Source organism: Leptonychotes weddellii, chromosome 2 (genome assembly GCF_054177405.1).
Source record: "Leptonychotes weddellii isolate Sample4059 chromosome 2, ASM5417740v2, whole genome shotgun sequence".
NCBI classification, from domain to species: Eukaryota; Metazoa; Chordata; class Mammalia; order Carnivora; family Phocidae; genus Leptonychotes; species Leptonychotes weddellii.
The window spans coordinates 100,273,544-100,289,658 of NC_138370.1; the positions used below are offsets into that span (position 1 = coordinate 100,273,544).

Sequence of the window (16,115 nt, forward strand, 5' to 3'; positions counted from 1 at the left end):
TTTTTTGATCTCTATTAAGACATATTAAGACATATGGATGAACATTACCACTAGTAGCGACCACGCAATATACAAAACACCTTATCCATTCACAGCCATTGATTGATTTAATTTAGATAGACATTACATCTATTTTTTATGTATTTTTTAATGTATATTTATGTATTTAAGTTTTTTATTTTTATTTTTTTCCTTTTCATTTTTTTATTTAAATTCTAGTTAACATAGATGGTAAAATTGGTTTCAGGTATAGAATTTAGTGATTCATCACTTACATATAACATCCAGTGCTCATCACAACAAGTGCCCTCCTTAATACCCATCACCCATTTAGTCCACCCCCCACCCACCTCCTTCCATCAACCCTCAGTTTGTTCTCTATAGTTAAGAGTCTCTTATGATTTGATTTTTTTCCTCTCCATATGTTCATTTTTTTTTTTAAATTCCACATGAGTGAAATCAGATGGTATTTGTCTTTCTCTGGCTTATTTTGGTTAGCATAATACACTCTAGCTCCATTCACATCTCTGCAAATGGCAAAATTTCCTTCTTTTTGATGGCTGAGTAATATTCCATTATACATATATATTATGGAAGAATGAATAACATGAGATCTACCATTAAACAAAGTTTTAAGTGTCCAATACATTATTGTTGACTATAGGTACACTTGTTGCAAAGCGGATCTCTAGAGCTTATTCATCTTGCTTAACTGAAACTTTATGCCCATTTATCAGTATATTTATTCAAATATAAATACTGAAACACATCTAAAGAGTTATACCTAATCATCTTGTTAAATTAAAATTTGGGGTACTGTCATATTTTGGATCTTCTAGGTTTGGTTAATGCATAAAATACTGCAAACATAATGTAATTGGGTGGAATATCAATGCTTAGAAAATCAGGTGTATATGACACCATCTATAATAAGAATCAAAAGAGTAAAAAGAACATTAATGCTCTGTTATTCTGTCCTCTTTCCCCAGCTAAAACCATGTGATTAATAGCACCTATAATAAAATTTATTCAACAGAAAATGGCCAACATTTTACAATAGTACCAAGCATCCCATATACTTTTGTGTGATACTTACCAAAGTAGATAAGGTTGTAAAATAACAGTATTAATCCTACTACTATTAACAGCATTTAAAATATTTTTCATAGACATCATATGCATTTCTAAAAACTTAAGTTGTGATATAAAACAACTTTATAAACAGATCATTATTTAATTTGCCTCTTTTGCTCCCACTTAAAAAAGAGAGTAGAGGTTTGAGGAAAGTGTTAAAGTCCATAATTGAAACAAGAGTAGCTAAATCATTAAATTAGTATTGGTCTCCCTGTCTGTCTCTGCTATGTAAACTAATCTAATCCCATTAGTCTTTAATGTTATTAAATGACAATTGTTTGCCAAATGTACTCTTCTTCATACTTCCCTGTACTCCCTGCTGCTGTGTACTCTGCTCACCTTCATCACCTCCAGCTTTCTTCCATCTATCAGTCTCCCTCTTTCCCTTAAATCTTTAACCTCTCTTACTATATTGTGCCTACCCCCAGCATTTACTTCACTGGTTTCTCACCCTCCACTCCTAAAATGACAGTGTGTTGCCTAAATGCCTAAAATGCCATCAGTAGCCTCTTCTCTTTATAATCTCCACTCTGAAAAACTGCATTCACTCCTATGTATTCAGCTTCAACTACTTGCATTTTGACAATTTCCAAATCTACAGTGCTAGTCTGGATCTTTCTCCTGATTTTCCATCTAATTATTCTAGAATTATGTCAAACATATTATGTCCAAAATGAAATGTATCATTTCCCCCTTTTGCCCCCAAACTTACTTTTCCTCACTGACTCCAAATACTAGTTAATAGAACCATCTGTCCAAGCCAGAAATTTGGTGGATCCTGAAATTTACCTTTTGCTTGTCCTCAGATCCAATTGGTCACTAAGTTCTGTATGTTCTACCTCAGATATTTTACATACTTATTTTCTTTATTCTATCACTACTGCCATTTCTTTAATTTAGGACTTTAACATCTCTTGCCCAATGACTACACTAGCTTACTTCTCCAATTTAATCTTACACTAACCTAAGTTGTATTTCATTTAATTTGGCTTATTGAGTGAACTTTTTTTTTTTTTTACATTTTCTATGTTATGTTACTCATCATACAGTACTTCATTAATTTTTGATGTAGTGTTCTTTTTAAATTAAATCACCCTCCTCTGCCACCAACACACACTTAAAATGCCCCAATGGTAGCCTTCTTACATACAGGATAAAGTTCAAAGATTTTCATATGGTCTCCAAGGCTATTTGTGATCTTAGTTGTCTCTACTTTCAGGGAGAACTTTTTTGTTCCTTCAGAAATGTGCATACTTCTATTCCAGCTGTAACTGCTATTTTACGTATCTGTCTCCTCTAAAGAAGGAATTCCTTAAAGACAGAAACCCTACATTGCTCTTTATGTCCACAGTGACTAAATACAATATCTAGTTTATAACAAATATATATATATTTAATATATGTAACATATACTAAATATGATATCTAGCTTATATCCATTTAATGCTTCTGTTGTTGATGTTATAATGACAGGGGAGACTTTACAGTTTTTTTTCCTTCTTCATGAACATTTCTGAACAAATCACCTAGCCTTCCAAATAGGTACAGCCTAGAACACACCTATAAAATAGGAAAAAGATGTTTTTGCTTGGTTCATGGAGCCAAGGCCAATTAAAAAGAAGAGAATCCAGCAAAATCTGATATATCTGGACATATGTATGTACACTTACAAAGCAGTACACTCATAGCTTAATATGTATAGACATATGTGAAAACAGTTGATATTAATAGGTGGTTAGAACCTACAATTTGGGCCACATAATTTTAGTTAACCATCAAACTCTGCTTACAGAAGAGATATGAGAACAAGATTAGTGGATAGAACAGCTTGTGAGACTTAAAAGCTCATTATCTTTACAGATTAAAAGACCAAAAATATGCTCTTTTGGATGATATAATTCTTATGTACCAGAAACAGAACATTGTGGCTTCACTAATTGGGAAGAGGAAAATTTAGAACAATAAAGGAAAATCATTGCTTCAAAAATATTTTTGGAAGTAGGTAGGTCATCAATAATAAGTAAACTGTTCCAATCATTGTCAATAATTTTTAATAAACTTACCTGATTATTATATGCATCAGGTGCAAGTTTCTTGTATGTTGGTGCCATAAGAGTGGACAGGTTTTGTAAATGAGACTCCAGTTTCTCTTCCTGTATAAAATGAATAACTCTACTTATTAAATTCTAAATCCTTTCTATATGTAAGAGATGCTATCAGTTAAATTTTTCCTGCTACATCTTAGATCCAAATGACAATATACTGTGTCTTTCTTTTTTTTTTTTCTTAAAGATTTTATTTATTTATTTGAGAGAGAGAGTGAGAGAGAGAAAGAGCACAAGAGGGGGGAGCAGGAGAGGGAGAAGCAGACTCCCTGCCGAGCAGGGAGCCCGATGCGGGACTCAGTCCCGGGACTCCAGGATCATGACCTGAGCCCGAAAGCAGTCGCTTAACCAACTGAGCCACCCAGGCGCCCTACTGTGTCTTTCTTATTAAATAAAGTTCGTTAACATGACTATTTCTAAGTTTGTATGTTATCAAAATATCTAGCTCTTTGGTATGTTTATATTAATCAATTTTGTACTCTGCATGCAGATATTTGGCATTTTATAAATATAAGCCTATGCTAGTAATAGGATAAGGAGAATGAAGCCATATGGTCTTAAAGAGGTCACATTCTCCACTCCTTCTCCAATCAGCTGCCATGGAAGATGAGCTATTGAAAGGATTTGTTTGGTTCATCTATTTTCAATCTTTATATTTTTAAATGTTTATAAAAATAGCATTCAAAATTTGAGGAGATCTTTCAACTGAACTAAAAGTTAGTAGATGCTTCAAATATGGATAAAACTCTCAGAACTAGAATGTGGTATACATGCAGAACTTTGTAAAGTTTACTTGAAAGGAGAAATGTTCAGTTACACTCCCTCCTCCCTACAAAGAGCAGATTTTCCAGGTAAGATGCTTATAAAATGGTAGGTGATAATACCCAGTTATTCCATTCATACTTATAAGTTCTCATTTCACAGTAACATTTCTCCAAAAAATCTTAAGATGTAAGATGTAACTACCTGGCAGGGTTATACTTATTTGTAGTTTAGAAGGTGAGAAGGTTTCTAAGCCAAGCTCTCCTACCTACCTGAGGGAGGATGTTCCTAGCCATCCCTTGGATTTGCTTTATATTAAATCTAGTCAAAGTGATAAACATTTATAAAATAGTGGTAAAACTCTCCAGTGTGGAAAATTAAAGTGGCTGATGATATGTAAAATTGCTACACTTCATTAGGCTTATTATTTGTATTTTTTATGAAAAGGGACATCTAGCCCATTTGATATAGTTTATTAAAAATATAATCCTGTGAAAAAATTTATATCATGATTTCACGAGTTTTTGTACTTTACTAAATTTCCACTTATAGTCACAAATAATAAAGCTAACACATTTTTTCATATAGAGGGAAATATCAATATTATAATATACATAGTATAACTATATAAGGTTCACAGAGTCACTAAAAATTTGGTCATATCTAAATGGTAAACATTCGGGGGTTTTCTGATTATTCAATTAGTATACACTAGAAGCTATACCCAAAAGTTGTTAAAATTGATATACATCTGTAAGTTATGTTTTGAGAAATTTAGTTAAAATCTAAATGTTTTAGTTACTTGAACGCATTCATTATGATAACTTTAAACTATCAAATCTTGTGGTATGAAAATATGAGAAGTGGTCTCTATTGAATGTGGCAGTGATGGACATGACTTCTGTAATTCAGGTTTGAAAAATGAAAGTTTTAACAATGAAATGTTAACACTTGGTTTTAATACCAGTGATGGCTGTTTATTTTATTTTTTTTTAAAGATTTTATTTATTTATTTAAGACAGAGAGAATGAGAGACAGAGAGCATGAGAGGGAGGAGGGTCAGAGGGAGAAGCAGACTCCCTGCCGAGCAGGGAGCCCGATGCGGGACTCGATCCCGGGACTCCAGGATCATGACCTGAGCTGAAGGCAGTCGCTTAACCAACTGAGCCACCCAGGCGGCCCAGTGATGGCTGTTTAAAACTCTGGAATTAACATAAAAGATAAGTACAAAAGGCCATAGGTATGAAGAGTTTATATTGTTCAAACTTTACTACTTTGGTATCACATGGTTATTATTATGCTAATTTTATCAAATATATAATGTGTATCTACCGTATAGCTAAAATTCTGATGTACCTCTGAGATGAAATTCTCTATGTTAATGAGAATTTAACAGAGTATGTTATATTGTTCACTTCATCTGTACTCATCAATTCTCCCCCAAAATTAAAGAGATTATATATCAGGAAGTAAACAAACCTCTTTTGGGTCATCCCCAAGCAGCTTAAATTTTCTTGGAATCTTGCTTCTGGCAAACTTACATCCATTGTAGTACATGCTCCATGAACAACCAAAAGAAAAGGAGGCACCACAGGTCTCGGGATCCAGCCCTTGACAGGCACAGGTTCTCCTGAGGAATCAAAGGACCAAGTTCATAGATATCGATATCGAACAATTTATCTAGGCTACCAATCTTGTATTCTGGATGTCTGCATGCAAAAATGAGTGTAAATTAGTTTTAAAAGAAGTTTATATTAAGCTTGCCATAACCACATCAGAAAAGAACTATTTTGATTTTAAAACACAATTTAAACAAACTTTTTATTGTAGCATAATATACAGAAAAAGTACACATAATTTTACAGCTTGCAAATGCTCACAAATAAAACATACCCAAGTAAGTAGCACTCAAAGTAAGAAATAAATATACACTAGCACTCCACAATCTCCTCTATACTTCCAGGCATTACCTATAACAATAACTTCTATCAGCAGAGTTTTGCCTATTTTTATATTATATATATAGTGTACTATATGTGTGTGTATGTATATATGTATGCATAGTTTTGCATATTTTTATAATATATGTAGTATATACATACAATTTTGCTCACTCATATATATACTATACTAAATTTTTATTTTTATTTATATAGTATACCATGTTTTTTATTTATATATGTAGTACAAAAATGGGTAAAACTATATATATATATATGTACACAGATACAATTATATTGTATAAGCTTATTTGTGTCTTGTTATTTTTGTTCAACATATGTTTGGGATATCCATCCATATTGTTGCATATAAGTGTACTTTTTCATGTATTTATTCATTGAGTACAATTTTCCATTGTATGAATATTTCACAAAATAACCATTCTACCATTGATGGGCATTGGAGTGCTTTCTAGTTTTTGGCTAAAATACAGTATTGTGACTTTATAGCCTAAGCGAGATATATCCTAAGGGCAAAAAACAAACAGAAAAAACTAGCAAAGAACCCAAAGAACAAAAATGATAAAATAACCTACTAGGAAAACTTAATAGGTATTTTTTTTCAGCTTTACTGAGGTATAATTGACAAATAGTAAGATATTTAAAGTGTACAACGGGATTTGATGTATGTGTACATTGTGAAAGGATTTGCCCACTGAGTAAATATATCCCTCACCTTTTTATGCCCCCCTTTTTGGAAAAGAACATTTAAGTTGTATTATTTTAGTAAACTGCAATTATATAATACAGTGTTATCAACTATAGTCTCCATGTTACACATTAGGTCCACAGACCTTATTCATTTTATAACTGAAAGATTGTACCCTTTTATCAACCTTTCCCTATTTCCCTTACTCCCAAGCCTCTCACAACCACTTTATTTTTTTATTATTTTTTAAGATTTAATTATTTATTTGAGAGAGAGAGAGTGTGCACAAAAAGCGGTAGGGAGAGGAAGAGGGAAAGAATCCCAAGCAAACTTCATGCTGAGTGCAGAGCCCCATGTGGGGTTCAATCTCATGACCCATGAGATCATGACCTGAGCAGAAACCAAGAGTCAGATGCTCAACAGACTGAGCCACCCAGGTGCCCTCACAACCAGTTCTCTACTCTGTTTCAGAGTTCAGCTTTTTTGTTTTTCTTTTTGATTCCACACATAAGTGAAATCATGTATTTGTCTTTGGCTTATTTCACTTAGCACAATGTCCTCTAGGTTCATCCATGTTGTTACAAATTACAAGATTCCCCTCCCCTTTTTAAGGCTGAATAATAACTTGTTTTCCCTCTCCTTCCATACCACATTTTCTTTATCCATTTACCCATTGGTGGACACGTAGGTTGTCTCCACACCTTGGTTATTATGAATAATGCTGCAATGAAGTGCAGAAATCTCTTTGAGATAATGATTTCACTTCCTTTGGATGTATACTCAGAAGTAGGATTGCTGGATCATATGGAAGTTCTATTATTAACTTTTTGAGGACTATCTATACTGTTTTCCATAGTGGCTGTAACAGTTTATGCTCTCACTAATAGTGTACAAGGATTTCCTTTTCTCTACCGTCTTGCTAACATTCTTGTCTTTTTGGTTCAAAGATATGCTAACAGGGTCAGGTGATAGATGATATCTCATTGTGGTTTTGATTTGTATTTCTCCAGTGATTAGTGATGTTGAACACCTTTTCATGTACCCATTTGTCATTTGTATGCATTCTCTATAAAAATGTCTACTCAGGTCCTTTGCCTGTTTTTTTTTTTTTTATTGAGTTTTATATATTCCTTGTATATTTGGGATATTAGCCTCTTTCTAGATATATTATTTGCAAATATTTTCTCCCATTCAATAGATTACCTCTTTTTTTTTTTTTTAAAGGTTTATTTATTTGACAGAGAGAGATACAGCTAGAGAGGGAACACAAGCAGAGGGAGAGGGAGAAGCAGGCTCCAATGCGGGGCTCGATCCTAGGACTCTGGGATCATGACCTGAGCCGAAGGCAGACGCCCAACGACTGAGCCACCCAGGCGTCCCAGATTACCTCTTCATTTTGTTGATGGTTTCCTCTATTGTCCAGTTTTTTGGTTTGATGTGGTCATACTTATTTTGCTTTTGGTGCCTTTGCTTTTGGAATGCAAAAAAACATTGTTAAGATCAATTCCAAGAAGTTTACCCCTATGTTTTTTTCTGGGAATTTTACAGTTTCAGGTCTTGTGTTCAAAACTTTAATCCATTTTGAGTTGATTTTTGTGTATAGCCTAAGAGAGGTCTGGTTTCATTCTTTTAGGTGTGATCCCTACTTTTCCCAATACCATTTATTGAAGAAATGATCCTTCCCCCATTGTATAGTCTTGGCTCCATTAAAAAAAAAAAGACCATATTTGCATACATGTATTTGTTGGCTCTGCATTCTCCATTAATCTATGTGTCTGTTTTGTTGCCAGTACCATACTGTTTTTTTTTTTTTTTTTAAAGATTTTATTTATTTATTTGAGAGAGAGAGAATGAGAGAGAGCACATGAGAGGGGGGAGGGGCAGAGGGAGAAGCAGACTCCCCGCCAAGCAGGGAGCCTGATGCGGGACTCGATCCAGGGACTCCAGGATCATGACCTGAGCCGAAGGCAGTCGCCCAACCGACTGAGCCACCCAGGCGCCCCTGTTTTAATTACTATAGCTTTGTGATATAGTTTGGAATCAGGAAGTATGATGACTCTAGCTGTCTTTTTCATTCTCAAGATTGCTTTGACTCTTTGGGGTCATTTGTGATTCCATATAAATTTAGGATTATTTTTTTCTATTACCATGAAAAATGCAGTTGGAATTTTGACAGGGATTACACTGAATTTGCAGATTGCTTTGGGTACTCTGGGAATGTTAACAATATTGATTCTTCCAATCCATGAACATAGACTATTTTTTCCATTTATTTGTGTCTTTTTTGATTTCTTTCATCAATTTTTTTTTTGAGACATCAATCTTTTGTGGTTTTCAGTATACAGATTTTTCATCTCCTTGCTTAAATTTATTCCTAGGTGTTTTCTTTTTCTTTTGTAAATGGGATTATTTCCCTACTTTCTCTGTTAGTTCATTGTTAGTATATAGAAACACAACTTATTTTTGTATATTAATGTATTCTGCAACTTTACTGAATTTGTTTATTAGTTCTAACAGTTTTTGGTGGAATTTTTAGAATTTTCTATGTATAATGTCATCTGCAAATAGTGATAGCTTTACTTCTTCCTTTCTGATTTGGATTCCCATTATTTTATTTTCTTGCTTGATTGTTCTAGCCAGTATTTCGAATTACATATTGAATGAAAGTGATGAGAGTAGGCATTTTTTGTATTGTTCCTGATCTTAGAGGAAAACCTTTCAGCTGTTCATCACTGAGTATGATGTTAGCTGTGGCTTTCTCATATATGGCCTTTATTATGTTGAGATATTTTCCTTCTATACTCAGTTTTTATTATGAATAGATGTTGAACTTTGTCAAATACTTTTTTCTGGGCTTCTTAAATGATCATATCATTTTTATCCTTAATTTTGTTCATGTGGAATATTGCATTGATTGATTGGGTATGTTGAATTATTCTTACATCCCTGGAGTAAATCCCACTTGATCATAGTATATGATCCTTTTAATGTACTAGTGGACCTGGTTTGCTAATATTATGTTGAAAGTTTTTGCATTTAATTTTTCATTGGATATTGACAGATAATTTTTTTGTAGTGTCTTTGGTTTTGGTATCATTGTAATGCTGGCCTTGTAAAATGTTTGGAAATAATTCCTTCAAGTTTTTGGAAGAGTTTGAGAAGGATTGCTTAACCCATCTTCAAATGTTTGGTAGAAATCACCCCTAAAGCCATCTGATCCTGGGCTTTTCTTTGTTGTGAGGTTTTTGATTACTGACTCAATCTCCTTACTAGTAATTGGTCTATTTAGATTTTCTATTTCTTCATGATTCAGTCTTGGTAAGTTGTATGTGTCTAGGAATTTAGCCACTTCCTCTAGGTTGTTCAACCTGTGGGTGTACAATTGTTCATAGTATTTGCTTATAATATTTTATATTTGTGTGGTAACAGTTGAAATGCCTTCTCTTTCATTTATAGTTGTATTTCTTTGAGTCCTCTTTTTTTCTTGGTAAGAGTAGTTAAAGGTTTACTATTTTGTTTATATTTTCAAAAAGGTAGCTTAGTTTCATTCATCTTTTCTATTGTTTTTTTAGTCTCTATTTCATTTATTTCCACTCTTATTCTTATTTCCTTCCTTCTGCTAACTTTGGGCTTTGTTTGTTGTTCTTTCTTTCTTAATGTTGATATTTATTACTATGAAGTCTCATTTTAAAACTGCTTTTGTTACAGTCCATAAATTTTGGTATATTTGTTTCAAGATATTTTTTTAGCTATTATTTCTTGAATAAGCGTTCTGCTCCTCTCTCTTTTGTCTCCTTCTAGGGCCTTTGTATTGTGTATATTGGTCCTCTTCTGGTGTCCCATGAATTCCTTAAGCTATCTTCACTCTTTTTCATTCTCTTAAACTCCTCTAGTGGATTTTTCAGTTTTAGTTATTCTTCAGCTCTGTGACTTATGTTTGGTACTTTAAAAATATTTTCTCTTGTTAAAATTCTTGTTTTGTTTATGCATTGCTGTCTTGACCTCAGTGAACATCACAGTCTTAGGAGTAATATTTTGAAATCATTTATGTATATTGTGACATGAAGAAGTCACTGTTAATGTCAAAAAATGTTCTTAATTAATTACAAATAGGAAATAATATAAACTCATGATTTAATAGCTCAAAATCACTCATTCTAAAAAATAATTACTGTATCTGTCCACTGAAAATGTCAAAAAGTAACAATATCTCAGTGGTAATGAACATATCTGGGCACAAACTGTGACCTCTAAATATCACTTCTCATCAAAATGAAACAGGTTAAAATCCACAAGTTAACAATGATACTAAAAAGAAAGAACAGACTAATTGATCATTTTGGGTGATTATTCGGACACCAAATCCCCATTCTCAAATTTCACAACTAAAGATATGTACCATACATTTATCTGTTAATTTGCTTACAAACTATATTTAATGGCAATTAAACAGTTGATAAGAAAAAGTTCTTTAAAGAATTCTAGCTAATAAATGCAGAAGGAATGTTATAATTAGAAATTATCATTTTAGAGATGTCAGCCAAAATGGCAGAATAAGGATCTCTGAAATTTCACTCCATAAAAGCACTGAGAATACTGACTGGTAAATACTGTCAGAATTAACTTTTCAGAAACCTGCAAATTAACAAACACTTGCAGCATTCCAGGGAATGTTTATGCAAGAAAAGTAATGGAATTTCAATAAGAAGAGTAAGCTTTGTAGTGTTTTAATTTGCCCTATTCCCATTGTTCCCAGAACTCTATGACAGCCTTCAAAACCAACAACCCACATTTATAGTAAAAATCAGCATCCTGGTGACCACTGGAAGGGGTAGAATTAGGTTAGATATCCTCTAATGCTCCATTCCCAGTAAAGTAGCATTATTTTACCTATTAGATAGCTTTGCTAGTAGGGTCTTCTGGAGAACTGTCTTCATTTACCTGACTTGGAGTTCACCTGGTGTGTACAGGTTTTTCCCCCGGGAGGTATTAATTGTTAACCACTGTGGCTGCCTGAGGTGGTGGATAACAGGCGGCATTTAAAAAAAAAGCTAATTGAAAAGCTTAAAATATGGGAAATAAGATGTCTGTAGAAAGCTTTATAAGTTCCAACATGTGCCTGGAAATCCAGAAAGCCATGTACATACACAGGGCTGTATGCCCACTCACAAAAGATATAAGCTCTAAACTGGCTAACTTTGAAGCTCTGCACAAGCAGGGAGTAAAGGGGGTAAGGCAGAGTTGTAAATTGCTTGGCTGACTGTTGAAAGCATGCTCCAATATACATCGTTTGGCCAAGACTAGGAGACTTACTGGTTTTAGGTACCTAAGGACCTGTGTCTAATCATTAGGTGACCACTAAGCTAACCAAGCACAGACTTCCACAGCTGCTGATGAGAAAAAATATAGATTTTACTGAAATAGTTTAGAAGAGTCACTAAACTAACAAACAGCACCAGCAACAATAACAAATCCTGGGTAAGGCAGAGAATCTAGCTTCCTAAGTAACTACATACTCTAAAATGTCCGGTTTCTAACTATGATAAAACATACAATGAAACAAAGTATGGTCAATACACAGGAAGAAAGCAGTTACTAGGAGCTGTCAATGAGGAAGTCCAGGTGTAAAACTACTAAACAAAGACACTGAGTTATGATTTCAAGTATGTTCAAAGAACTGAAGGAAGTGATGCTTAAAGAATTAAAAGTAGGAAAACAATGTCTTCTCAAATAGATGAGATAAAAGTAGAAGCCATAATAAAACAACTGGCAATTCTAGAACTGACAAGTAAAATAACTGAAATAAAGTCCATTAGAAGGATTCAACAGTAGATTTGAGTAGGAGACAGAAAAACTAGTGGGGAGAGAAGTTGAAGATAGGTCAATTGAGATTATCTGTTCCAAGAAACAAAGAAAAAAAAATGAAGAAAAAATTAACCTCAGAGACCTGTGGGGATACTGTCAAACGTACCAACATATTCATAATAAGCATCCCCAAAGTAGAGGAGGGAAGTAAGAGTATGAGGTAGGAAAACTATTTGAAGAAATAATGGTCCAAACTCCCCAAATCTGATGAACAACATTAATCTATACATTCAAGAAGCTCAGCTAACTCCAAGTAGCATAAAAAGGTGTTCCACACCTAAAATAATTATAACTGTTGAAAGCCAAAGATAAAGAATCTTGAAAGCAGCAAAGAAGAACTCATCATGTACAGGATATTTTCAGTAAGATTAACAGCCAATGATGCGTAAGACATAATGGAGGCCAAAAGGCACAGGGATGGCATACTTAAATGCTGCAAGAATAAGACTGTCAACTAAGAAATTCTATATCTAGCAAAACCATGCTTTAAAAATGAATAAATTGAGGTATGCCCTGATAAATAATCTGAGAGTGTTTATTGCTATTGGGCCTGCTCTATAAGAAATACTGAATGAAGTCCTTCAGACTGAGAGGAAAGGACACTGGACAGTAACTTGAATCCACATGAAAACATAACACTAGTAAAAGTAAATACATAGGTAAACAAAAAAAACCCTTGTATGTGTATTGTTTTTAACTCTTTTTCTATCTGAAAGAGTTTCTATCTGTATAAAGCAGTAATTATAAATCTGTGTTAATATATATACAATGCATAAAACTGTATGACAATAAAAGCACAAAGGAAAAGGGGCAAATGGAGCTATATAGTAATAAAGTTTCTGTACAATATTGTAATTAAATTGGTATTACTCTAAATGAGATTGTTATAACTCCAAAAAATATTAAAAGAGTGACAAGGAAGTGAAAATGGTACACAGAAAATATCTACTGAACACAAAAGTAAAGGAAGAATAGTGAAACAAAATACATATAGAAACCAATAATAAATTGGCAGACATAAATCCTACTTCAGTAATTACATTTACTGTATATGGTTTAAATAATACAATTAAAAAGCAAAAATGGGAAAATGGATTAAAATTTCAACTATATGTCATCTTTAAGAGACATGACTTAGTTTTAAAGACAAATAGGCTGAAAGTAAGTGGATAGAAAAAATATGTATCATGCAAATAGTGATCAAAAGAGAACTGGAGTGACTATACTGGTATCAGACAAAGTAGGACTTAAGACTATTATTACCAGAAACAAGTACATTTTATAAAAGGGTCAGTCCATTAAGATGTAACAATTACATATATGAACCTAAAAATAGAGTACCAAAATACATAAAGTAAAAAATGACAGAAGTAAAAGGAAAAATAGATTATTCAATACTCCACTTTCAACAATGGATATAACAACTAGACAAAATTAAGGAAGAAAAACACTGGAAATCAACTGAGCTAACCAATATCCAGCGAACACTCTGCCAAACAGCAGAATGCATTCTTTTCAAGTGTGCATGGAACATTCTCCAGGACAGATTATATGTCATATCATAAATAAGTCTATCGAAATTTAAATGAACAAAATCATGCAAAGTGTATTCTTTGGTATCAATGGGATGAAATCATAAATGGGGAAGAAGCAAAGTTGGGTAATTAACAAATATGTGTAACACACTTCTAAATAATCAGTGGGTGAAATTAAAATCATAAGGGAAATTAGAAAATACTTTGTGAAAAATGAAAATGGGAAAAACCAAAATATTAAAACTTTATGGGATGCATATACAGAAGGATTAGAAGAAAATTTATAACTTTACATACCTATATTTAAAAAGTTCTCAAATCAATAAAATAATCTTCTGCCTTAAAAATCTAGAAAAAGAAGAGCAAACTAAACACAACAAATGAAGGAAACACTAAAGATTAGAGTGGAAATTAATGAAATAAAGAATAGAAAAATAGAGAAAATCAAAGAATTGAAAGTTCTTTGGAAGGATCCAAACTTGAGAAAACTACATAGACTGAATAAGAAAAAAGAGAAGACCCAAACTACTAAAATTAGGCATTAAAAGAGAAAACAACATACTTTATAAATTAAAAGGGAACACTATAAAAATGATATATCGACCAAGTAGATAACCTAGATGAAATGGACAAATTCTTAGACACAAACTATGAAACTGACTCAAAAAAAAATATGAATAGAACAACTAATAAAAGATTGAGTTAATAATCAAAAAACTGCCAATAAAAATAAGCCCAGAAGTACATGACTTCACTGCTGAATTCCACCAAACATTTAAAGAGTTAGCTCTGGAGTGCCTGGCTGTCTCATTTGGTTGTGTCTGCCTTCAGCTCAGGTCATGATCCCAGGTCCTGTGATTGAGCCCCACTTCTTCCTCTTCCCCGCCCCCCACCCCGCTCATGCTCTCTTCCTCAAATAGATAAGATCTTTTTTAAAAAATAAAGAATTAGGGGGGAGGAGCAAGATGGCAGAGAAGTAGGAGACCTGGATTTCATCTGGTCCCAGGAATTCAGCTAGATAGGGATCAAACCATTCTGAACACCTACAAACTCAACAGGAGATCAAAGAAAAGAATAGCAAAAACTCTCTGTGTTCAGTGACGACTTTCTGGAAGGTAGGAAGTGCAGAGAAGTGAATCCAAGGCAATATTCGGGAAGATAGACGGCAGGGGAGGGGGCCTCCGTCAGCCACTGCAGGCAAGTGATAGAGCCGCGGAGCACAAAATCGGAACTTTTAGAAGTCGGCTCCACTGAAGGATGTCGCTCCAGTGGCTAAGTGGGGGGTGGAACCCTCGCTGGGACAGTGTGGTCTCAGACCCTCAGGGTCACAGAAAGCCCGGGGGTGCCTGAGTGCAGCAGAGCTCCCAGGTATCGGAGCGGGGAAGCCGGCTGCAGAGACGGAGCTGAGGCATAGGCTCTCAGCTCGGGGTAGCCATAAACTGTGATCCATGGCACAGTCGGCTCACTGCTCCTCCAGCAGGGACCCAAAAAGTGGCAGATCTGGGGAGACTCCCCTTCCTCCCCCGGGAGGAGTGGTGTGGGAGTGCACTGCAGGGATCTGCTGGGTTTGGAGACTCCACACGGGGTCGGGTGCCAAAGAGAAATGCTCTGTCACAGGCCGAGTGAGCACGGAGTGCGGCTGGAGATGGGAGTGACTGACTGCTTTTCTCTGGGGGCTCACTGAGGAGTGGGAAACCGAATTCTTGGCTCCTCTGGGGCAGAGACTGGGAGGCCGCCATTTCACTCTCGTCCTCCAAAGCTGTACGGAAAGCTTGCAGGGAACAAAAGCTCCTGAGAGCAAACCTGAGCAGATTACTTAGCTTGGCCCTCTGGCAAGGGTGGGGCAATTCCGGCAAAGACATTTGGGAACCATGGCAACCGGCCCCTCCCCCAGAAGATCTGCAAGAACAGCCAGCCAAGACCAAGTTTACCGATCAATGAGAACAGCAGAACACCAGCACTAGGGGAATACAGCACATAGAATTTGTGGCTTTTCCCCACCTTAATTCTTTAGTCTTTCAAAGTTAAGTTTTTTAATTTCTTGTTTTTCTATTTTTTTTAATTC

The 16,115-nt window shown here is 34.6% G+C and overlaps 1 protein-coding gene across 1 annotated transcript in view; it reads right to left on the reverse strand.

Moving 5' to 3' along the window:
* TET2 (tet methylcytosine dioxygenase 2) overlaps positions 1–16,115 on the reverse strand; it is a 100,331-nt gene that overhangs the window by 13,536 nt on the left and 70,680 nt on the right. The window contains exons 6-7 of the mRNA XM_081812027.1: positions 5,481–5,631; positions 3,198–3,287 (exon numbers count right to left, since the gene is read on the reverse strand). Coding sequence (XP_081668153.1) covers positions 3,198–3,287; positions 5,481–5,631 — 241 coding nt within the window. The remainder of the gene's footprint in view (positions 1–3,197; positions 3,288–5,480; positions 5,632–16,115) is intronic.